Raw genomic sequence first — 25,630 nt, forward strand, 5'->3', positions numbered from 1 at the left:
TCTTGACAGACATGCAGACGGACGGACAACAAAGTGATCCTATATAAGGGTTCCGTTTTTTTCCTTTTGTGGAACGGAACTCTAAAAATGTAACGTTAACATTCCACGTTGATTAACCCTTTCTTATGCAGCTGTCAAAAAATGATAAATTCTTTCAGCTTCTGTCTGACACGGGACAAAGCATATGAAACGTTAGGAAGTTCAATGAGGTCAATGAGAAAGTAAATACTTTTTTTATCATCTTGCCTTTGCAGTTATCTGGAAGAATGCATTTATCGTTGTCGTCTTTTATGTATCCAGGTTTGCATACGCATCCTACGTCCTGCCCTAACATCAAACATCCCGGGATCCCGTTTGGCATCTTGCATGTTGACGGACATGGCGGGGGGAACGCCATTATCTCCGCATTGGGGTCTCCATTACAGCTGACGTTACCTTCTGCAATGTAATTAAATGATTAATTAATATAGTACATTTGTTATATACCTTGACGAGTTCAGTATTACTATTATATTTCTTTCAATAACACCCCTTTGAAATATCTGATTATACGTCATATGCATGAAATGTTATCTTTATGTATTTTTATATTACATTAAATCAACATGCTTATGTCAAATCTTAGGAGCCTGCTTTTATCGTATATAAAACGTTTTCGAATTAATTAGGATTTCTACTATGGCAGTATATCATAAACTGTTACCTACCTAATAGGTTTCCAGAAAAGAAACAAACAAAATTGCGAAATGTGACTGTATAAATGACAGGAAATCATTATCGTACAAAAGTGAGTACCTACCTAGATTTTTTAAATAACAAAAATTCCGTGAGACACTTTTATATTAAATCGGGTCACTCACGTTTATTAAGTCGATTATTGTTCGATAAAACGCTCTATGAAAATGCTCCTCGTTATAGAGCGAAACATGTCGAGCAATCATCGACTTTATAAACGTGAGTGACCCGGTTGAATGCAAAGTATTGTCAATGTTTATTGTTTGTGTTAATGTTTATACAACAGATACTTACTTGGACAATCCTGTATTTTGATGCATTTTCCCTTTGGCCCTGATAAAACGTATTCTTTCTTACATTCACATCCGTTTATAATGCATATTTTAGGGCAGATTTTAGAGTTTGGCACAGAGCATGTTGCTCTGCAAGACTCATGCGAAGCACATTTTTTCCTAATTGCGTTTGGGTCAGAACACGGTTTATTGATGGCTGAAAAAAAAACAAATATTATGTATAGAGTCTGTGCGGAAAGAGAAGAGTCGTGGAATGTATGGGGCCCAATACAATCCACGACTCTTCTCTTTCCGCACAGACTCTAAAGGTAATGGAATAAATAAGAAAATACGAAAATTATTGTCAGAAAAAAAAAAACAACGGGTTGCACTCAGGGAGTGCCAGCAGAAGTGAAAACTCAATGACTAGTGCAAATTGCACTATGTATAATTGAGGTTAACGCCATCTAGCGTTAGCGTTAATTACTTAAAACCCCTAAGCACATCACTGTTAGTACTCGAGTTATATTAATACCAGTTAGAGCGAAACTCACTAGATGGCATTTAAATCAATAAGGAAAAACTCAATGACATGTAACAGTTTTTGATGTGTCAATGTCATTGAGTTTTTCTTTATTGATTTAAATGCCATCTAAATGAATGGCCATCTAAATCTTACGGTCACGTGACCGCTTTACGCTGTTTCGAGTTTAACATTTTTTCCCCACCTCAAAAAGTGCACAGCGCCGCTAAACAAGTTTTCACTTCAATAAAAATATTGTTGTAGAGTCATTCCCAACATGGTTACAACTACCATTATACATACAATCGTGTAATAGTCGGGATTAATATTCATTAGGTGTCAGTGGTATTCATTATATTGATTTAGGTAGGTATATGTTCAATTCCTGCTTGGGTAGGTCAATGTTGTGATCCTCGTTCTGGGTCGTACTTGGTCCAACAGGTCTCCATAGCAGTTCAGCGGGGGAATGCTGCAGGCATTATGGGGACCTTTGAGCCAGGTACGATGCAGGGGGGGTTATTTTAGGTTAAGTGTAGAATTAATTTTTTTTTTAAGGTGTGTTTTTTGTAATTAACTTTAATTAATTAATTTAATCATATTATATTGGGAATAACCATTTTTGTCCGCTTGATAATGTTATACTTAGTTTAATTTTTATTAGAAAAGAAAAATGAATGTAAGAGTATCATGATAAGAAATGAATGTAAATGAATTATGTACTTGAATGTTATTTTACTAACGGCATTCATTTTCTGGAATGCAAACTCCATCTCCATCTCTCCTGAGTAGGCCTTTCCTACAAATACAGCCTCCCGGACAGGGGTCGGCAACTTGCGGGCAAGTTATAAGTCTGCCTATATCCCGGCAGTATTGTGGCTTGCAATAACCGGATTTGCAGTCAATCCAGATTTCATCATTAGGGCATAATATTAATGGATCTGCAAGTTAGTAAAGACATTAAGTACTTAAATTTGTTTTTCCATGGGTCAGATGGTGAGTCAGATATAAATGTATATCGGATCTGTTTTCAGAGCTGTTTTCTCGGAGGCCGGTGTTGCTCGAAGCTGTTTTCATAAAACCGAATTCAACAGTGTCGAAGAGCGCGTTTAGCAAATTTTACACCTTGTTGATGTTGAATAATTTGGCCAATAATGTGAAGGCTATAGTTCTCACTTGACGAAGAATTCGTGTTTTGTTGTCCACCCGTCGACCTTGTCGCATGCGCGTGTTTGGTTGTTGTGCCAGTGTCGCGCTTTGATCTTGTGCTGCTTGTCTTACACGGCGCCTCCGTAGTAGTGGTAGTGGCGTTGACTAGGAAAACAAAAGATGAGTAAAAATTTATTGCGTCTTAATATTATCTAGGTACACAGTCAACAATATAATAGATATATTTTAAGACACATTTTTATGTAGGTGTAAAATAAATTAAGAAAAAAAATTGGTACATTTTATACATTATATGTAAATGATGTGTAAGAAGTTTTACTACATAATTTAAGTGAGTACTTCAAGCTTAACAAGCATGCATTAAAACTAATCACCTCACTAATCCGGCTAGGGCTTTTTATTGAAAACTTCCGCCCTTCTAGACTTTGAATAAAAATGCAGACTATAGGTACACTGAAAATACAAATCCCATTCATATTTTAAACTCAGTTTTTAATCGTGACGTTTGAAGCACACATACTTAATAGATTCCTTCCTTTCGACTTCGTCGTAATCCGTTAAAAAATAAAAGCAATGGAAAAAAAGACTTAAGCAGGTCAGATGGGAAAGCAACATCTCCAGCCAGCCGTTAGGGCGCGGGTTAAAATCTCGTTATGGACGATTAATTGACTTCAATATCTCAATCGGGGAGCCACTTTCTTGGCGTATAAATGAAATATAAAATTAACATAGTATTTTGAACCTTACCACATTTTTCAGGTTTTATGCATATACCACCGGGCTTAGAAAGTATAAATCCACTTTTGCATTTGCAACCCAGGCGGCACAATGCAGGACAAAATATAGGATTCTCTCCACAGGTGGGTTCACATAGTGAGACACAACTACTTATTTGGGCATTAGGATCTCCGTTGCATCCAAGTTTATCTAAAATAAGGATATGCGTCATTTATATGTCCATTGTACTGTTAACCAAACAAATCCCGGGCTAACTTACAAGCAATACTTGCAAGGAAACATGTCAAATTGGCACAAAAAATCCATACGATTTCATTTTTATCATCACCACTTTAATAAACGTATAAGGTCGCTTCTGGTTCTATTTGGTTGACAGTAAGTTTAATAATTATAAACAGACTAAATATTAACGAATTGAAAAAAAGCGATATGCTACCTGGACAGTTTTCGGGCCTTACACATTTTCCATCCGGATTCAGCACGAATCCAGATCTGCATTGACAACCTTCTTTGAGACAGGCTCTGGGACAAATGGCAGTGGTCGGCCTTGCGCATGTGGGTGGACACGGATTTGGACACTTCACTTTTTCCGCGTATAAGTCCCCTTTACAAGGAACTGCTGAAATAAAAATGATATTTATTAACAAAGTTTGCCTTTTATAAAACGAAAGTAATATTCGGTAACTACATATTGCTTTAACGAAGACCCAACGGATCGGGGCTGTGTCTTTATTATTTAAATAATAGCTATCGCACATTATGATGGATCATGATAACTCACGACAATCGACTGGATCAAGACATCGACCTGTAACTATGTCCCATACAAATCCTTTTTTGCAGTCACATCCATTGTATTCACAAGGCACTGGAAGGTTACATTTAGGAGGGTTCTTGTAGTCTGTACATTGTCTTCCACAGTGATTACCACATCCAGATGTAGCGTTGAAGTCATTATTGCAACTTGCTGCAAAGTCATAAATATCATATTAGTTTGGGGAATGTCTGACTATTTATGGCATTAGTTAAATACCACTGAAAATCCTAAATACTTAGAATATCTTAGTTCCACTTGCACCATTCCACTAACCCTGGGTTAGCAAAGTTTACCCTGGAGTTATCATGGTTACCAGTACAATTTGACACTGAGTTAACAGTTTAACCGCTTAACCTCGGGTTAGTGGAATGGTGCAAGTGGCCCTTAGTGTTTTCCCGTATGCATCCCAAGGTCAGTTAAATTGTCAATCTATTCCCATGTTTTTAATTATTTTTTTAAGTTTCCCCAGAACTAAGCCTTATTGGGACTTACTTGACTTTTATTTATCTCTGTAACTAATTTGACGTATGAAAACATATTAGGTAAGTACACAGGATTACATAAAATGTACAGAAATATAAGTACCAAAGCGAACATCCCTATCTCTTATAGGGATAAGTTCGCCTCTCTTCTAGCTAACCTTCAAGTAGATGACGGGAAAATTTCAAATTAGATAGACAAACTTACGGAATGCACAATAACATTTTAAAAGTAAACTAAACATATTAAACAATACTTACGGCAATTTTTCTTTGGAATGCAGACGTTGTTACTGTCCCTTACGTAGTTTTTGGCACAAACGCATCCGCCGTCGTCGCACGGTCCAATAATGTCCGGACAGGCGATAGGAAAGCCGAGCTGATCGCACCTCAGTGCTATGCAGAGACTCATTACACAAGTCACCCATTGCTCGTTAACTGGGCACTTGGGAACTGTAAAATAATTAATTATTAGCTTATTTTAAAATTAACTAGTGTGTGATCTGAGCTATAACCGCGAAAAATTAGTTCACTAATTATTGGCATTTTTCTCTTTCACTCTATTACGCCTTCATTGGAGTAAAAGAGAAAGATCCCGGTAATTTGAGAATTTTAGTTATTTCCTCTGAGTTATTTTCAGTTTAAGCAACCACTAAAAATAAATAAAATTAAGTACCGTAAAACGGGGTAAGTAGGTTTCGCGGGGAGAGGTGGGTTATGAATGGGGAGAGAAGGTTTGAGAGGGGGGTGAGAAGGGATTTTAAGGCTACTGCAAAAATAATGTATTCCAATTTAAAATGGAGCTATAGTAATACGCATAATAAAAAAAAATCGATCCAACAATCTTCCAAAATCACCTTTGTATGAAAACCCCTCTCACCCCAAATACGAGGCACTACGGGGTGAGGTGGGTTTTCCTCTTTATCGTTAAGTTATGAAATGGAACTACCCAAAATAAAATAAAAACTAAAATACAAACGTCCGGAACACTTATTACATACACCATTCAGTTTTCATATGTAAAAATAAAATGTTATCGAGGTTTGAATTTCAGTTTTGACCCTACTCACCCCATTTTACGGTACAGATATGTAATATTGTTATTTTAATCGTTAGTTAATTAAGTTTTTAACTAATCTCTAAATTAACTTGTCTAATCTATATCTAGCACAACTAAATCTCTAGTTTATGTACCCTATCCTTATCCTGGTTGAGTTCAGCAAAAGCTAGAGCTAGAGGGTTTTGTTTCTTTATAAATTGTAATCCCTTTTCCGAGACCATTTGTTTATTATGTATATGGCATGTCGATTATAACTTACTGACACATTTTCCTTTCTTATCTCTCACTAGCCCGTTCTTGCACCTGCAGCCGGGCCTACAAACTTGGATGCACGATTTTCCCGGTGGGCACTTCGGCGTAATGCATGGATCGTACACTTCGTTCACAGGACAGAGATCATCTGCACAAAACATGTGTATATTAATACTGATGTGTTTCGAGTTGGTATATTTATCTATGTTCATGGAAATAGGTTCCTATTTCGTTTATTTAAGTATCTACTTATGTGTTTTTCTTTAGCTCATCTTACAGCTCGATCGTAGGTAACCTTACGTCAATAGCTGAGTCGCCTCAGTTGTGTTGTTGTCTAGTACCCACAACATAAGCTTCATTGTGAATGAGATTAGGTCGATTTATATTAGATTGTCTCATAATATTTATTTATAAATACTCAATGACGCATTTTCCGTCTTTATCTCTGACGAAACCGTCCTTGCACCTGCAGCCGGGCCTGCACACCTGGGCGCACATTTTTCCCGGCGGACACTTCGGCGTTATGCATGGATCGTATACTTCGTTCTTAGGACAGAGTGGAGCAGCTGTACAAAACATGTAGGTACAAGTATATCAATTATTTTGAGACTGAACTGGCTCGGTTTCATGACGTGGGCGATTGCCGTTCCAATCAATGTGATATTTTAAGATTTTGGGAATTAGGTAGCTATTTATTAAGCCCGGCAGATCATACGTTTTTTTTCCATACTGAGGCCCATTTCAGAAACATTACTTAGTGCCATTTACCAGTCTGTAACTCATACGAAATGACAAAAACAACTTATGGCCTCGGATTCAAATGTCATTAAGTGTGACACTCACAACAATCTTCTAAATTCACACATTGACCATCCTTCCTCCGCACCAGTCCCTTATTGCACATGCAACCAGCATTGCAATAGGGCAAGCAAGTTATATGGGATCCGTGCAATTCGCAAGTCTCTTCGCAGTGCGCGTTGCACTCGTCATAGTGTTCAGATGAAGGGCACGTGGGCTCTGTCGTAAAATCAAACGTTGGAGTTACCTACTGATGTGCAAGTTGTGAAAAGTGTCAAAACAGTTGAAATTTCACAGGAAACAATGGAAACTTTCATTTTGGAAGTGGAAAATTTCTATTCCCACACTGAAATATGAAAACTTTCCGAAAATTTTCCCCGTGTAAATTTTGCGATTTTGGATTTTTTCCGACGGCACATCAGTAATGTTGTGGGGTTTTTAAGAGTCTGCGACGTCTGAGGTTAATAAGTTTAGGTTTTAAGTCTAGTTTAGTATCATTTTCAACTAAATCAAAGATGTAGACATAGATTTCATCCAAATCGGTTCAGCGTTTATTGATTCTCCATACAATCCTACACCTTACCTCTCATTTTTAAGGAATTTTATTTTGGAATAAAAACTATCCTATGTTCTTCCCCGGGACTTAAACTATTTCTATACCAAATGTGTTTTACTTCGGAATGGTGTCATTAAGATATCATAAATGAATTCGGCATCCCCGATTTATACGAAAACTATACCAAACTTGGCCTCGTAACTAAAATGATGTACTTAGATAAAGTTGAGAGCCCCCCCTAAAAATTTACATCAAAAATCTCGGTGGCTCCACTTCTTAAATCCATCCTTGGGTCCTAAGGACCAATCCTGCCAAAGGAAATCTCTTGTTCATGCAACGCCGTCGTTTAGGGCTTCCACTCTCGACTACAAGTGTTCCGTGGAGAAGTGATACCTTTTGATAGGTTTTTGATTAGTGGGGTACGTATAATTACGTAAGGTTTCAAAAAAGGAAAATAATAAATAATCTACAATAACAGGACTTACGGCACTCTTTCAACTTCACACATTTGCCATCCTTCCGTCTGACGAGTCCTTCACGGCACTTGCACCCAGGTTTGCAGATGGCGGTGCAGGCGCGATCCGGTCCGTGGTTCTCGCAGGTGGGCTCGCAATGAGCGGAACACGGATCGTACACTTCGTCTATGGGGCAAATGATCTTTTCTGCTGTTGTAGACGAAATTAAAATAAATAATAATACAGGTTTTAACAAAAAATTGAAAAGTAGATTGGTTTATCATGTCGCACAAACCACTATAGTACTGTATATACTTACAAAGATTCCACTTCCACTTTTACAAAACCACTATTACAATGCAAAACATAAATACACTACAATGCGGTATAACGGTTATGATTTTAGCAATCCAAGTATAGTTATGAATTATGATGCATTTTTTGCTTGTAATGTTTTTTAGATTCAAAAGTTATACAAAGATGAATTGAAAATGTTACCTTTAAAGTTGCATGTTTACTGGTGGCGGGCCTTTTTTGTAAAATAAGTGCACTTATACATTTGCCGTCCTTTCTTCAGACGGGTCCTGTCTCACACACGCATTCAGATTGACTTTGGTAAGTTCAGATTCTGTTTACCTTGTAGAGTTAGATAAAGTTAAAAAAAAACGGATAATAATCCACGATAATAGTACTTACGGCACTCTTTCAACTTCACGCATTTGCCATCCTTCCGTCTGACGAGTCCTTCACGGCACTTGCACCCAGGTTTACAGATGGCGGTACAGGCGCGATCCGGTCCGTGATTCTCGCAGGTGGGCTCGCAATGAGCGGAACACGGATCGTACACTTCGTCTATGGGGCAGATGATCTTTTCTGTTGTTGCAGACGAAATTATCAGTTAGAAAATAAATAATAATACAGATTTTAACAAAAAGTTGAAAAGTGGATTAGTTTATAATGTCGCACAAACCACTATAGTACTGTATAGACTTACAAAGATTCCACTTCCACTTTTACAAAACCACTATTACAATGCAAAATGCAACACATAAATACACTACAATGCGGTAACGGTTATGATTTTAGCAATCCAAGTATAGTTATGATGTATTTTTGCTTGTGATTTTTTTTAGATTCAGAGTTATACAAATTTGATAAATTGAAAATGTTACCTTTAAAGTTGCATGTTTACTGCTGGCGGGCCTTTTTTGTAAAATAAGTACACTTACACATTTGCCGTCCTTTCTTCAGACGGGTCCTGTCTCACACGCGCATCCAGATTGACTCTGGTAAGTCCAGATTCTGTTTACCTTGTAGAGTTAGATGAAGTTTAAAAAAAACGGATAATAATCCACGATAATAGTACTTACGGCACTCTTTCAACTTCACGCATTTGCCATCCTTCCGTCTGACGAGTCCTTCACGACACTTGCACCCAGGTTTGCAGATGGCGGTACAGGCGCGATCCGGTCCGTGGTTCTCGCAGGTGGGCTCGCAATGAGCGGAACACGGATCGTACACTTCGTCTATGGGGCAGATGATCTTTTCGGCTGTTGTACACGAAATTCTCAGTCAGAAAATAATTAATAATACAGGTTTTAACAAAAAGTTGAAAAGTAGATTTGTTTATCATGTCGCACAAACCACTGTAGTACTGTATATACCTACTTACAAAGATTCCACTTCCACTTTTACAAAACCACTATTACAATGCAAAATATAAATACACTACAATGCGGTAACGGTTATGATTTTAGCAATCCAAGTATAGTTATGATGCATTTTTTTCTTCTCATTTTTTTTTAGATTCAGATACAAATTTGATAAATTGAAAATGTTACCTTTAAAGTTGCATGTTTACTGCTGGCGGGCCTTTTTTGTAAAATAAGTACACTTACACATTTTCCGTCCTTTCTTCAGACGGGTCCTGTCTCACACACGCATCCAGATTGACTCTGGTAAGTCCAGATTCTGTTTACCTTGTAGAGTTAGATGAAGTTTCAAAAAAACGGATAATAATTCACGATATTAGTACTTACGGCACTCTTTCAACTTCACGCATTTGCCATCCTTCCGTCTGACGAGTCCTTCACGGCACTTGCACCCAGGTTTGCAGATGGCGGTACAGGCGCGATCCGGTCCGTGGTTCTCGCAGGTGGGCTCGCAATGAGCGGAACACGGATCGTACACTTCATCTATGGGGCAGATGATCTTTTCGGCTGTTGTACACGAAATTCTCAGTCAGAAAATAAATAATAATACAGGTTTTAACAAAATGTTGAAAAGTAGATTGGCGTATCATGTCGCACAAACCACTATACCTATATATACTTACCAAAAGTCGACTTTTATCCAATTACGAAAAAGGTTATAATTTTAGCAATCCAAGTATAGTTATGATGCCTTTGCTTGTTCAATTTTAGATTCAGAGTTATACAAATTTGGCAATTTGAAAATGTTAGGTTTCTTTGAAGTTGCATGTACAATTGTACATACAGTGATGGCGGGCCTTTTTTGTAAAAGATACACTTACTACATTCGGTAGGTTGCACACATTTGCCGTCCTTTCTTCTGACGGTGCCTGTCTCACACACGCATCCAGATTGACACTGGTAAGTACAGAGCCTGTTTGAGGAGTTGTAGTTTTCACAAGTATCTTGACAATGGGCTGAGCATTCGTTCCACTTTTCACCGGCTGGACAAGTGGGTTCTGGAAGATTTTTTTTTAATTCAAAATTATTTTCTAGATGGCTTTTTATAATGATGCTTATTTATTATAATTCTGACAAAGTAATTTAAAACAGAGTCACTGAACAGAGAGTAAACTAAAACAAAAAATTATCAACCATTTATATGTTCAATTAATAGTTAAAAGAGAATGAAGTGTTGTTCTCTTGCCGAGTACTCTAGGAATGGAACTAAGCGGAATATACATATGGGTAAACATGGGAACAATGTGTAATAATGACATTGTTATTAGAGGCTTATAATAAAGTCAAAAATAACCATCGATTTAAGAATAGGTATACAATTTTTGGTATTGCACATACCACAATCTTCCGGTTTTACGCAACGCCCGAACCGGTTTCTGACGTAACCTTCTTTGCAGAAACAATCCTCGATACACTGATCAGTGCAGACTTTAGGAGGATTTTTATAATTGTCACATGTTATAGGACATGCGGTGCCGCATTGCATATATTTTTCGTTTTCCCTGCAAATTGGCGGTGCTGGAAAAGAGAAAAAATATGTTAAGTAAAAACAATCTTTGAAAATACTCCATAATACATGTAGGTAACAATAACAATAAATTAAAGAAGATGAAAAACGCCAGCACTTAATTGGTTATATATATTTTATACTATATTTATGTACCGTAGAGTTTCGTATCTTTGCCTGGGCTCCCTATTTTCGCCTACTTTGACAAAAGTTGCCATTAACAAAATGTTTCTAATGTAAGCCTTACATAAAACTACTAAATACAAAGTATTTTTTGCGGGTGTCAACATTCTTCGAACAATCTGCGGCTAACTTCACACAGTTTACGTTCAGTGAGGTTTTTTCGCGACGCCGACCACACGTTTTTTTAAGCCAGTGTTTGAACTTCGGTTTTTAACAGTGATACAGACCAGGTAATGTTAAACTCTTTACATGATTATATACTATAACTATTTCTTTTTCATATGAAACTATTATTTAATGGCTAGCTTACGTTTAGAAGTCACAATTGGATAAAACATTGGTGAAGGTACTTTGCGTCCATCTTGTTGCCAAATTTCGCCTACCCCTAGGGTTGTCAAATTTGTTTTACCACATTAATAGGGTATTTGACTGTAAGTATTTCAAATAAATTATTTTACACCATGCATGAAATAAAGCATCATGCAGGGACCGGAACCGGTTACCTTAACCGGGGTTTTTCATAGGGTTATTTTAGAAGTGGTTATAAAAACCCCTACCATAACGGTAACCGTCTGATAAGGTAACACTTTGATTCGGTAACCGTATCAGATCGAGTTAACCCCTGTTACCGGTAACCGAAATAAAAACCCAGTCGATTCTGTTACCTCATAATAAGGTTTTGAACCAGTTCAAACGATTGTAATCTTTACGCAGACTTAAATTCAACTCATTATTGAATAACCGTGGTTGGCATGGGCGGTCTATGAAGCCTCCAGCACAAACAAGTTTTTTTGCCGGTAACTTCGCTTATTGTCAATTCAAACAATATTGCACTTTGAGTCCTTAAGCTAAAGTTGAAAACATAAGTGAGCGATTACAGTATTATTTTGGAGCGACAGCCGCAGCGTGGTTATTCCTTTGTTTATCTTTATACCTGTTTGTTCCTATTGTTGTGTTTCGGAGCAATTCTAGTTTAGAAATGTTTAGAAAAGGGGTTGCAAGTAAACAGCATCCTATCCTAGTAATATCTGCTATTATTTACATAGTTATATTTTATGCTACTTAGATTATTATTTTTATTTTCGGGTTCACACTTGGTATGTACCTACAGATTAAAGACTGATTTAAAGAAAATTTTTTACCTAACTAGTAATTTTACTGGTACATAGTTAGGTATAATTTATCTTTAGATTCCAGAGAATAGAGATAGAGTGATTAAAAAAATCACTTTGTGATAAAGATACATGCGCTAGTGGATTGTGGTAGATATTTTACCATTGTTAACAAATGACATATGTACTAGTTATTACGAGCTTATTTTATAATAAGCAATTAAAGTCTATTCTTTATCCGGTAGACTAAAATGACATTTCATAGTATGAAATGAAATGACACATGATGTTCATTCATACTGTGAAATGTCATTTTAGTCTACCGAATAAAAAATAGACTTTAGTTTAAAATGTTTTCATATGCGGTGAGTTTGTATGAGCTAAAAGCCGTAATTTACCTTGTACCGCTTAATGCAGCGATCAGAAAATATATATCTATAGCAGTGATAAATAAACTTATTTTAATACTTCAAATCGTTCATTAATACCAGAATTCATTATATTTATTGGGTATCTGTAACATTGGTAGGTGAAATAGTTTTGATTAAATTAAATAGATACATACATACTTAGTAAGCAGTGTTGGTCATTCAAGAATAAAATCATTATTTAAATAAGAATTCCTAAGAATAAAATCATGTTGACTTTATTCCCGTCAAAATTATTTAAATAAATTTGATCGGAAATAATTAGTATGTGAAAAAATTGAATAAGAATAATTCTTAATCAAATAAATGTAATCCCATCAAAAACATTACATGTAAAAAGGTGCAAGTCTCGCAACGCTTTTACTACACAAAAGTTTTGAGATGTAATGTGAAACCAAGTCGGTTATTTTAATCAGTGCCAGGGGGTGTTAAAACCGTATCAATAAGATATCTTTAATTTGTAATACGTATAATGACTTGGCCATCGCACGGCTGCATAATGGCAAAAGGATCATCGTCACCTATTAAAAATAATTCTAATTGAACATAACGCTAGCGCTAATTGCAGTTTGAGCATTACACATATTTACGAGTACGGTACGAGTAAAGCATTATGTGCGATTGCCAAGTCATTATATGTATTACAAATTAAAGATATCTTATTGATACGGTTTTAATACCCCCTGGCACTGATTAAAATAACCGACTTGGTTTCACATTACATCTCAAAATTTTTTGTAGTAAAAGCGTTGCGAGACTTGCACCTTTTTACATGTAATGTTTTTGATGGGATCTCATCTCTTTTTGTAGGCAGTCCTTCTTTTCGGGTACTCATACCCATACTATGTATACACATATCATAACTAAATATATCTTCATTTATGAACTGCAACAGTAAATTTGTAATATCATATATTTATATGGGATTACAAACTTACTTATGCAGTTCTTAGATCTTTAAAACGTGAGTGATATTGCAATATTTTTAGGTGTACCCTTTATGTGGCCATTAAACCCTAACTCTGTACCAAATTTCAGCTCTCTGAGTTTATGTGAAGTACTAGTTCTATTCTGATGATCATGAGTGAATGAGTGTCATAAATGCGAAACTTTGCTTTCGCTTAACTTCGGAACTAAATGACCTACAGACTTGAAATTGGATTTTAAGTATGTGATTATAGCTTACTGGATGACGAAAATTTCTCCGTTCTGGTCTTATCCAGAGGTTCTCAAATAGGGGCCTGAAAATGCGGCGAAATGGTTCCAGTAAAGGATGGTACGGCAGTGTTTGCTTCGCGCTCGACTTGGCGGGGGCACTGCCGTGCCCCAAGATCATGATTTTATATTCTAAATAATATTCCTGGATTAAACATGCAGTCTGGGTGCCGTATAGGCGTTACGTATAGATAGAAGTAAATTAGACAAGAAACTACTATGTTTCTTGTCTAATTTATACCTGATTTTATGCAATAAAATCTTACAAATTTAATTTACTGCCGCATAGTCTTGGTATTGGACGATACCCGTATTTCTTTTAATGTGATCTAAATCATCAGGTACAATTCAGCTGCTATGAATAAAAAAAACCGGCCATGTGCGAGTCTGACTAGCGCAGGAAGGGTTCCGCACCATTACGCAAAAACCAGCAAAAAAATAACGTTTGTTGTATGGGAGCCCCACTTAGATATTTATTATATGCTGTTTTTAGTATTTGTTGTAATAGCAACAATAGAAATTCATTATTTGTAAAAATTTCAACTACCTAGCTATCATGGTTCATGAGATACAGCCTGGTGACAGACAGATGGACAGCGGAGTCTTAGTAATAGGGTCCCGTTTATACCCTTTGGGTACGGAACCCTAAGAAAGATGTTTTTAAAGGTAGGATAAGGAATGGCTCGATATGGTGTATTCCTATTTCTCCCCGCCGGGCACAGATGGGAATAGGCGCTTCATTTAAATCATTCCCATATGTCCCCGCCTCATGTATCGCGGCGGTCACGTTGGGCAGGAACAAATGGGGAAAATACTCATGTTTATTTTCTGTTTTCGAATTATGTTTAGTATGTGGTTTCAGTGTCCGAGTTACTACCAAGACTTATGGTGTTTTTAAAAGTTCTTCTGATATTTAAAATTTGCATTTATTATTTAGACGGAAATTAACAGATATTAATATCGTTTGACACAACGCTTGCCGCACGTGTTTAGCAAATGCTGACAAAGAATTCACCACGCCACGACTTAATCCTATTGTTATTGCCAATGAGTAATAAATGACGGTCTCAAGTGGAAACACGCCTGCAACTTTCTGCAAATCTAGTGATAAGCGTAGGACTCTTTTCTTACCTGCAGTAATTTACTATCTCATTCACTTTCCGTAGGTGTGAAAGAGATAGCATACGTATGACCTCAAGGCTGATAGGAATAATAAACAAAATACATACTTAATACGCAAAGAAATATACATTGAACCATCATAATTATAATTTCGCAGTTTACTTTATATGTAGCTTCATTATAAAATTATCATCACCGTTTCGAAGACTTCAAAAAATGTACCTATCTATCACAATAAAATCTTTTACGCTAAAAAAAAATTCAAATCAATCCGACCATTGAAAAGAGGGGTGAAATCCATTGAAGTGGATTATGTATTATGTAATTATGTATTGTATATTTAAACACGTATCATCGTTGTTTCTTATTTATTAATAAAGAATACATGTTTTTGGTGCAAATCTAAATAGAAAAGTCACACTCTTTTAATATGTCAATGTTTTAAATGTATAAAATCAATATAACTAAACGGAGAAGGTTTTAATACCGAACATTCATTTTACTATCTATATACATTGTACTACAAAAGTTAACATTCTAATTGAATAAAACGTTATTTAGAATAATCCTACACCTGGAATAAATATTCCGTTTTTTATTTTTCATTTAATAAAATAAAAGTGACATGATTTATAAACTTTTATTTTATTCTAAAATAACGAGTGTAACGAGTGTAATTATTCTTATTCAAATCGATTGGAATAAGAATAAAATGTATGTTCTTATTCTTCTTCTTATTTAAGTTATTTTTAGTCCAACTCTGAGACTTGAGACTTAGTATGCTTTTTACATTCCAACAAAACTTTCTTCTCCAATTCACGGGATTTTTTTAAACCCGAAAGAGTAAAAGGAATTAAGTAGTAATGTATGTAGTATAAAAGTGCAAGCTATATAAATATAAGCCAGAAACCCACAACGCCTGAATTAAAACTTGGGAACATTTAACTATATACCTAAAGGAAAATACGTCAGGTCTTCTAAATGTTTAATAGAGTAAAAAAAATGTTTAACAATAAAATTAAATAAATAAATGCTTATGACAAAAACTAATTAACAATGGTTAGGTTATGTTTAATAAATAAAATAAATAAAATTAATAAAACAAATAAAACAAATAAAACAAATAAAACAAATAAAACTAATAAAACAAATAAAACTAATAAAACAAATAAAACAAATAAAACAAATAAAACAAATAAAACAAATAAAACAAATAGAACAAATAGAACAAATAAAACAAATAAAACAAATAAAACAAATAGAACAAATAGAACAAATAGAACAAATAGAACAAATAGAACAAATAGAACAAATAGAACAAATAGAACAAATAAAACAAATAAAACAAATAAAACAAATAAAACAAATAAAACAAATAAAACAAATAAAACAAATAAAACAAATAAAACAAATAAAACAAATAAAACAAATAAAACAAATAAAACAAATAAAACAAATAAAACAAATAAAACAAATAAAACAAATAAAACAAATAAAACAAATAAAACAAATAAAACAAATAAAACAAATAAAACAAATAAAACAAATAAAACAAATAAAACAAATAAAACAAATAAAACAAATAAAACAAATAAAACAAATAAAACAAATAAAACAAATAAAACAAATAAAACAAATAAAACAAATAAAACAAATAAAACAAATAAAACAAATAAAACAAATAAAACAAATAAAACAAATAAAACAAATAAAACAAATCAAACAAATAAAACAAATCAAACAAATCAAACAAATAAAACAAATAAAACAAATAAAACAAATAAAACAAATAAAACAAATAAAACAAATAAAACAAATAAAACAAATAAAACAAATAAAACAAATAAAACAAATAAAACAAATAAAACAAATAAAACAAATAAAACAAATAAAATAAATAAAATAAATAAAATAAATAAAATAAATAAAATAAATAAAATAAATAAAATAAATAAAATAAATAAAATAAATAAAATAAATAAAATAAATAAAATAAATAAAATACATAAAATACATAAAATACATAAAATACATAAAACAAATAAAGTAAATAAAGTAAATAAAATTAATACAATAAATACAATAAATACAATAAATACAATAAATACAATAAATACAATCAATAAAATTAATAAAATTAACAAAATTAATAACAAATAAAATAAATGAAATAAGTAAAATAAACAAAATAAAAAAATAAACAAAATAAGTAAAATAAACAAAAACATTAAAATAAGCAAAATTAAGAAAATTGACAAAAATAACAAAATAAACTATTATAAAATAGTTAATTTATTATTAACAATTTTTCTTAGTATTTGACTGACGGCACATCACTAAATACGAATGTAGCAAACCAATAAGCAATCGATAATAAAGGTTACCATAACTGAATAAAAACCGGTTAAAAACCCCTAACAAAAACCCTAACGCGATGGGGTTTTGAGATTAACTCGGTTAACGGTTAAGGTTACCGTTTCAATAAGCTTACCGTTACAATCAGGTAACAGTATGATAGGGTTACCGAATGATAAGGTAACCGAATTGATTGGGTTACCGAATGGATAGGATTAAGCGTAAAGAGGGGTTTTCCGGTCCTTGATCATAAGGTTAATAGAGAAACGTAGACAGCAGTTATTTTTTAGACACAATTTATATTTTAAAACCGGTATAAAACTATAAACAATAGGTAACTTGATTGTGACGTCACATGCTAATGTTACATAATAAACCCCATAGTAGCAAAATCGTTTTGACAGTTCGAAAAAAGAAACTGATTTGACTAGTAGTCAAATACCCTATTGGTGGTGGATGGCATTACTTGTTTCCAAATTTAAATATTTTTGTACAGTCAGCAACAGAAGTTGCTCAGCGAGCCAGGTTTAAATATTAAATATTTTTGTTAAAAATTATAATTTTTTTACTTATAAACCATTACTCCCCTTTATTTGGCATGTTGGTTAATTTTTGGCAGCCCTAGCTTCGTTATAGAAAATGTATGAAACCAACTTCAGACTGTTACCAAACTTCGCCTACTACACCGTTTTTTTAAAATATGGCTAGTCTGGTGTAATTAAGGTTCATAGTATAGTAGCACATTCCAAATAGATACGACTTAACATGTGTTAGTCACAGAAAAGTGTATTATTAGCGGTAAAGCATGCCGTAGGCGAAGATTGGGAAAAATACCCAAACATCGCCTATTGCCTTTGAGGCCATTTTTTACCAACTTAACCAATGAAATTCAAAGTTTCAATTGTGAATACTGATAGTTAGGAACACTAAAAAACGTTTTTTCGCCTTAACGGATTAAAATGCTTTCAAATTTGAGAGATTTTTTAGGAAAAGTGTCAAAACCCAGGTGAAGATAGGAAACTCTACGTAACTTTTTAATTTTTATGAGGAGTAGGTAATTATTCACAAAGGTTAAGTTAATAGATTAGGTAGTAGGTAGTAGCTGTTCTACTCGTACAATCTTAAGCGTCGTTTCTAAGTATGCCATTCATAGGCCGCGCGGTAATGTGTGGTGCAGGTCCCGTTGCCTCGTGTGTAGCGGTTTCCACATGTAATAGGGCAGAAGGAGGCGCAGTAACTCCAGCTATACGTATGCACAAAGTAAATCTACTTACTGCATTGATCAACAGGAACGCAAGATCCAGTGTCGTTCCTTAGTGTGCCAGGGATGCAGTCACAGGCCACACGGCAGAGTGTGATGCAAACCCAGTCGCCTTGTGTGTAGCGGTTTGCGCATGTAACGGGGCAGTAGGAGGCGCAGTAGTGTAGCTCTTCGTTTTCGCCCGTGCATTCTTTAATAGCTGCAACAACGCAAATAAATCGTTCGACAGTTTTTAGTTTTGTTTTGTTTTTTCTTTATTGCACTATAAAAATAAGTAAAAGGTGGACTTAATGCTTTAAGGTTTTCTCTACCAGTCAAACAAAACAAAACATTTTTAACGTGGGTGCAGTGAGAAAAGTATTTAAGATAACATTACACTACATAGCAAATGGTTCGAACAAGATAGAAAAAAAAGTATAGATAATTCTAAGATTAAGTTCGTGACGTATTTTAAGATTCTAATAAATATAATTCTATATGGTGTTAAAAAGCAATGTAAGATTTGTAGTAGTAGAAATACAATACTTTTTTTAAAGCAGGTAACATTTAAGATTGATAATTTTTTTTATCATCATTCATAAAGATAAAGTTTCGGAGTATTAATGTCTGTGTCTTAAAAAGAGACGGAAAAAACCGAATGGAATCAACCGAACAACAATATTTCTACAAATAAAAACACACATACAACGACGACTGACAAATATTGAAACAGACTGCAACCTATTATATTATTAATTGTCAACATGTTAATGACTAACTTACGACATTGTTCTGGCTTTATGCAAGTGCCATTCTTGAGGTTTCTGACGTAGCCTTTCTTGCAGTTGCACCCAGCTACGCATTGCATTGTGCAAATGCGGTCAGGGTTCTTATAGTTGGCACAATTGTCTGGGCAGCTGGATCCACAAGACTGGTATTCTTCGTGCTCTTGAAGGCACACTGGCTTAGACGCTACAGTGAAATAATTAATGATAATTATTATACTATTATCTTTTGTTATTGAAACTGCAGTATTACTTAAATAAATAAGCAAAATGGAAAATTTCATTACTTACGTATGTTTATGAATTTACATAGTTGATGACAGTATTTTAAATAAGTTATTCTGTAATCTTGCAGCTAAATACTAGCTAAAGAAATTTCAAGCGATGGTAGCCATCCCATTTTTGCTTGCGACTACCTAGGTCTATGTCCGTAACTGTCTCGGGTCCGTGGACTCTGATGCTGAGCTGATGCAAAAAATATAGTTCAAAGATTTATTCGAGATCATACAAATTTTAAAATAGCTTACGACATTTTTTCGGGTGTATACAAACACCGTACGCGTTCCTGACGTAGCCTTCGCGACAGAAGCATCCGCGCACGCACACGGCGGGGCAAGCGATGTCAGTTCTATTGTAGTCTTCACAAGTCCTCATCTCGCAATATGATCCGCAATCCTTTGCCACTTCGTTTGGTTTGTTACAGATTGGTAGAGCTACAAATTTAACATAAAATTGATTAAGGCCCGATATTACTTACTTGATTCCAGTAATATTGTATGTACTCCGATATCAATTTGTCTTATTTTGTTGATATCTACTTTCAATATTAACAATATTTGGGGTAGGGTAAATTATAGGACATTCTTACACAGATTGACTGAGTCCCACAGTAAGCTCAATAAAGGCTTGTGTTGTGGAAATTAAAGAAATATTTGCGTTTTGGGCTTCTTAGGGTTTATATCCTTTTTTCAAGTGCTTTGCTTGAAAACAACTTTCATGCAAAATGGCCTATTTCATCATAGAATTATTAACCAACGGAATCAGGCAACTCAATGACATATATCGACGATGCTGATGACTCCCGTAATCTCCCGCGTATGCATCTAATTCGATACAGATAATATTCGCTAGTTAATCTGTCCATAAGTTGCAAGTAATAATGGTAGGTAACGTTTTTTGACATTACCTTTCTGTTGCTAAGTGAGATGAAAATAACTTACGACATTGACTTGGATAAACACAATTTCCATGTTCATCTTTAACGAATCCTTCTTTGCAGAAGCAACCTTTGACGCATACGGCAGGACAGACTTGCGATGGGTTATCGAGATCAGAACAACTTGGTTCGCAAATGGAACCGCATTCCTTGTACTCTTGGTTGGGCCCACATTTGCAGTAAGGCACTAAAAATATTAAAAAAATTAGTGACATAAAGGAATACTATCGCTTTCAGAACAGAAAAAACTGTAGTAAGTAACAATAAAATTGCCTGAATATAAAATTGTATTGCAAGACTAAGTTTAAAGTTAAGTAATATCCGATTTATCCAAGGATGAATCCAATATCCAATGTTATTTTGGGGCGAATGAAATGACGCATATATACACACAAAATGAAAAATTCTTTAATACATAGTTATTCACACCTAGCCCTTTTGCCGATAATGTATGTGTTTGTGTAGATAAATCAAAATTAACATTATAATCAACTAGCGATCCGCCCCGGCTTCGCACGGGTTATCTAATTATACATAAACCTTCCTCTTGAATCTTCCTATTTAAAAAAAACCGCATCAAAATCCGTTGCGTAGTTTTAAAGATCTAAGCATACAGACAGACAGACAGCGGGAAGCGACTTTGTTTTATACTATGTAGTGAAGAATGCTTCAGTCCCTTGATCAAATAAATTTATATCCATAATAAAAAAATAACACAACCTGTTGGACAAAAATCGCTCGGTACGCAAATGTTACGCTTGTTTCTCAAGTAGCCAGGCCTGCAGTCGCAGCCTGGGTTGCAGGGCGGGTTGTCTATAAGCTTGTACAGTGTGTACACAGACTCGCACGTTTGCGGTGGATACGCTTGGCACTCCACTGCTACTTCGTTTATACCGCAACGAAGAGATGCCGCTGTAAACAGAAAAATATATTGTAAAAACTTCACAATCGAGGCGAGAAGTAATAGAAAACTAGTAATTACTGGGTTTCTTAATTACAAAATAAAATTTAGAATATAATATTACGTATATTAAAAGTTTAAAATTACAAAAAAAGTCCTGGTGCGTAATTTTAAGTTGTGGTCAATTTCGTATTCGAACCATATTTAGTTTTACTTCGACCTTTTCTACGTCTTTTTAACGCTTCTTGCTTTTTAACCGTTAACGTTAACGATACTGCTACCTGCTAGAGCTAAACGGTCGAGGGACTGGCAGATACGCGAACTGACGTGGCGAAACTATTAAGGATCTCTTTTGTAATACTGGACCCTAAAAACAGAAACTTACGACATAATTCCCTTGGTATGCAAATTCCTTTGTCGTTTCTCAGATATCCATCTTTGCAGGCGCAGGCGGGTATGCATACTGATACGATACCCGGCGGACATTGGAAGCCGGCCTCGAGCCGCTTGCAGGAATCCCGCGGGCACATAGAGGCGCAGCGCCACACTTCATTTTTTGGACATTCCTTAATTGCTGTAGAAAATTACTTGTATAAATTATTTATGTTACAAAAACAAACTTTACGTCCTTTCACTACGCCCAAATCATAGTTTAGTTGAAGCGTGATTTGAGGTACAGACCGCGTCTGACGCAGACATTTAACCTTAATAAATTGCTTACGATTAATAAGAGGATCCGTTTTCTGTTTTACGAGAGCGTGTGAAATGATGTCATTAAAGTTATAAACTTAAACGCAACACTAGACGACGTCCTTGTTTCGTACACTAATATTTCTTTACGACCAGAGGGGAAACATATCGTTGCGTAATATATACAGTGAACTAGGACGCGATTAACCAAACATTTTTTTTATAACGTGCATTTTCTGTAAAGAAACGAGGTGTTGAAAAGTAAACAGACTTACGGCAATGATTCTCAAGTACACAATCTCCTAAATGGTTCCTTAGATATCCCTTGTCGCACATGCATCGCCCTTTGCAGGGTAGTGGAATAGCTGGCAACAGGCATTTGTAAGTCGGACTTTTCGAAATACACGTTTCGTTGGCGCATACACCGGGACAATCTTGCCAGTGTTCATGGAGCGGACATGGCCGAGGCGCTGTTTAATCATAAAAATAGAGATTAAATATTGTAATATAAGTCTGCTGTATTTGCGTTTCTGTCTTTGTGATAAAACAAGAAATATTAATAATATATTTTTACCCGTGTTTTATATTTACCCCATCTGACCCTACCTATAATATACCATACCATACCAATATGTTTTGTTAAAAGAAATGGTAAATCATAAATATCATAATAAAATTGAAAATTACGCCTTTAGTTTTGTTTAGGGAAACAGTTTTTTTTAACAAGTTTTCACAGATTATTTGTTACGAGTAAATAAGACATTAAAGCATCAAGGAAGTTTGTTTACTGTTTATGCTAGTGGCGACCCCTACGCAGAGTTTTGCGTAATATTCCTAAAACTATTTTTTACTGCAAATCCGCGCTACTAAGATTGTTTTTAGGACTGTTTACTTACGGCAATCTTTTGGAAGCACACAGGGACCAGTGGCGTTATCGTTCAGCCTCACCCGCCCTTCTTCACAGACGCACCCCGAGAAGGGCTTGCACAGGCTGCGTGGTGCAGTGACCTTATAGTTGGCGCATGTCCTCTGACATTCGGCGCTGTCGGAGACGTAGCGCTCCAGAGGACCACATTGTGCGACTGTAAATGGAAGTAAACGCTACAAATTTTATGGTAACATATAATATGGTGCTTACAGAATTGTCTACGTAAATACCGCGGTATTCTTAAGAATAGAGTAACGTCCCGGAAGACTTAAAGTCTTGTTATCAATTTCTAATGGTTGTGATCTGTCTGCTGTCAAAATTATATATATCCATTACAAATTAATAAGCTATTTAGAATCTTAGTTATTATCAACTTTTTACTTTATCTTAACTAATGTGTCATATTGTTTATTCGTAAAGCAAAAACAATTTTACCAATAGCAATTTCAAAAAGCAATAAGCTACAATTTTACAACAACAACATTTTTGGTAACATTGAAGCATTTAAAAAGCTACCAATGATGAATGGGCTCTTTCAAACAATGGTGGCAGCATTGACTTTTGAAGTATGGATAGTCAATTTTGGTGCCGCTAATATGCACTTTTACGCTGCATAATAACGAAAAATGTGAAATAGTAGTATCATTAGTAGTATCATATTAGGGCCACCCCACATCTAGCGTCTTTCGAGCGTCGGCATCTGGTCAGCGCTATGGAAAATGACGTCGCTGCGCAGTTGCGTCGACGTTGCGTCGAGCAGCGGCCATAGAGTTGTAGACGCCAACGCTCGAAAGACGCTAGATGTGGGGTGGCCCTTAATAAAATTCTCGTAAATATAAAATGGTGAAATCTTACTGCACTCGTCCCGAGAAATGCATATTCCGTTCTGACGATAAAAACCGTCGTTGCATCTACATTCGGATTTGTAACCTGAATTCTCGCACAACCAGTGTGGGTCTATAAGGGCAGAACAATCTTGTGGAGGGCATATCTTAGAACATCGCTCGAAGTGTGAGTTGGGGCCGCACTCTATGGGCACGATCGGGTCGATCGGGGGTCGTTCTGAAATAAAATTGACAAAAGTACTTATACTATATTATTCATTCATACCAGGGACCGTTACCGTTATAACTAAAAATTTAATTATCTTATTACTTTCACAATATTTGTTTGATATTATAGAATAGTATTTAGGTAAGCATAATGATTGATCACAATTAAGTACATAAATATACATAAACAACCGCAATACCCAAATTGAATACCGGTTTATTTGTATGAAAAACATACCGGTATTGGGTCCCCGATTCATACTATACATTCAACTTTATATGGGTATAGGTCATAGTCAACGGTTAGTACTTATGAAGTCAAGAGTAAGTGTAAGGCCTGAGTGGACGCTCATGTTGGGCGTGCAGCGGGGCGGGGCGTGCGCCGTGCATGTCAAACAAATGCAAACGTATAGTAGCGGCCTTAGTGCACGCTGCTCAAATCCCTTGGGAGCTCGACGCCACGCTGCACGCCCCGCCCCGCTGCACGCCCAACTCGAGCGTCCACTCAGGCCTTACACTTACATTAAGTACCACCGTGCGCACGTAAAATATTAAACCTATAATTGAAGTTTGAAGGATACTTAATCTTAAAATCGCTTGTAATTCCTACCTTTTGGCTTCTTAGGAGTCGTTGCTGACACTCCAACCCCCACCACTAGCAGTATAATGAACACGGCCATCATCGCTTAAGCACGATAACTGACACTGCGTGTAATGTCGAACAATTTATAACCTTGCTGTTTTTCATGAATAAATACCACATAAAGATAACCACCTAAACAAATGATAACAAATCATAACAAAGAAAAATAAAATAAAGTGCCACTTGTTTTTCTTTCAGTGTATTGTTTATTCAAGTAACGCTTGTAAACGAGACTGCCTACTTTGACTCGTAGTGGAGTCAGTATAAAATGCACATGCAAATTTCTCTATATGGGTGAATTATATATCATATTTTTTTACCTGTCTGCGAAGTTACAACTTGAAAACGGTTTCCGTTTTTGAGAAATATTACCTATATTTTTTTTAATATAATTATTATACATTTTTAAATAATTTATACTAAGTAGAATGAGTTATGAAGCTTACTTATATATTAAGACAAAAATATAAATCTCTGAACTGAAACCAACTAATGTATAATTTTGTTTTTTTTTTTTTCATGATTATCAGGCCAATTCGAACGAACACTGACATCAGAATGATATTTGAATGACGTTATTTATAGTTATCGTGCGTCTCGCCCACGCCAATACTTACCAGCGAAATGCATGATAACCGAATGACATCAGTTAAAGTGTAATTCAGATTGATGTCAGGTGTGTGATTCAG

The 25,630-nt window shown here is 35.2% G+C and overlaps 1 protein-coding gene across 1 annotated transcript in view; it reads right to left on the reverse strand.

Annotated features, from left to right (window-relative positions):
• The window catches only part of LOC134656243 (zonadhesin-like), a 48,944-nt gene extending 23,886 nt beyond the window's left edge, over nt 1-25,058 (reverse strand). The window contains exons 1-25 of the mRNA XM_063511749.1: nt 24,909-25,058; nt 24,102-24,308; nt 23,215-23,400; nt 22,594-22,788; nt 22,014-22,202; nt 21,448-21,639; nt 20,732-20,914; nt 20,039-20,224; nt 19,510-19,698; nt 18,761-18,946; nt 10,903-11,082; nt 10,386-10,562; nt 9,892-10,071; nt 9,163-9,402; nt 8,549-8,725; nt 6,887-7,060; nt 6,051-6,191; nt 4,993-5,184; nt 4,217-4,402; nt 3,872-4,054; nt 3,445-3,624; nt 2,704-2,841; nt 2,271-2,468; nt 1,030-1,224; nt 157-438 (exon numbers count right to left, since the gene is read on the reverse strand). Of these exons, the coding sequence (XP_063367819.1) occupies nt 157-438; nt 1,030-1,224; nt 2,271-2,468; nt 2,704-2,841; nt 3,445-3,624; nt 3,872-4,054; nt 4,217-4,402; nt 4,993-5,184; nt 6,051-6,191; nt 6,887-7,060; nt 8,549-8,725; nt 9,163-9,402; nt 9,892-10,071; nt 10,386-10,562; nt 10,903-11,082; nt 18,761-18,946; nt 19,510-19,698; nt 20,039-20,224; nt 20,732-20,914; nt 21,448-21,639; nt 22,014-22,202; nt 22,594-22,788; nt 23,215-23,400; nt 24,102-24,308; nt 24,909-24,981 (4,609 nt within the window). The 5' untranslated portion in view covers nt 24,982-25,058. The remainder of the gene's footprint in view (nt 1-156; nt 439-1,029; nt 1,225-2,270; nt 2,469-2,703; nt 2,842-3,444; nt 3,625-3,871; nt 4,055-4,216; nt 4,403-4,992; nt 5,185-6,050; nt 6,192-6,886; nt 7,061-8,548; nt 8,726-9,162; nt 9,403-9,891; nt 10,072-10,385; nt 10,563-10,902; nt 11,083-18,760; nt 18,947-19,509; nt 19,699-20,038; nt 20,225-20,731; nt 20,915-21,447; nt 21,640-22,013; nt 22,203-22,593; nt 22,789-23,214; nt 23,401-24,101; nt 24,309-24,908) is intronic.
• Nucleotides 25,059-25,630: the final 572 nt, after the last annotated feature.

This window comes from Cydia amplana, chromosome 2 (genome assembly GCF_948474715.1).
Source record: "Cydia amplana chromosome 2, ilCydAmpl1.1, whole genome shotgun sequence".
In the NCBI taxonomy this organism is placed as follows: Eukaryota; Metazoa; Arthropoda; class Insecta; order Lepidoptera; family Tortricidae; genus Cydia; species Cydia amplana.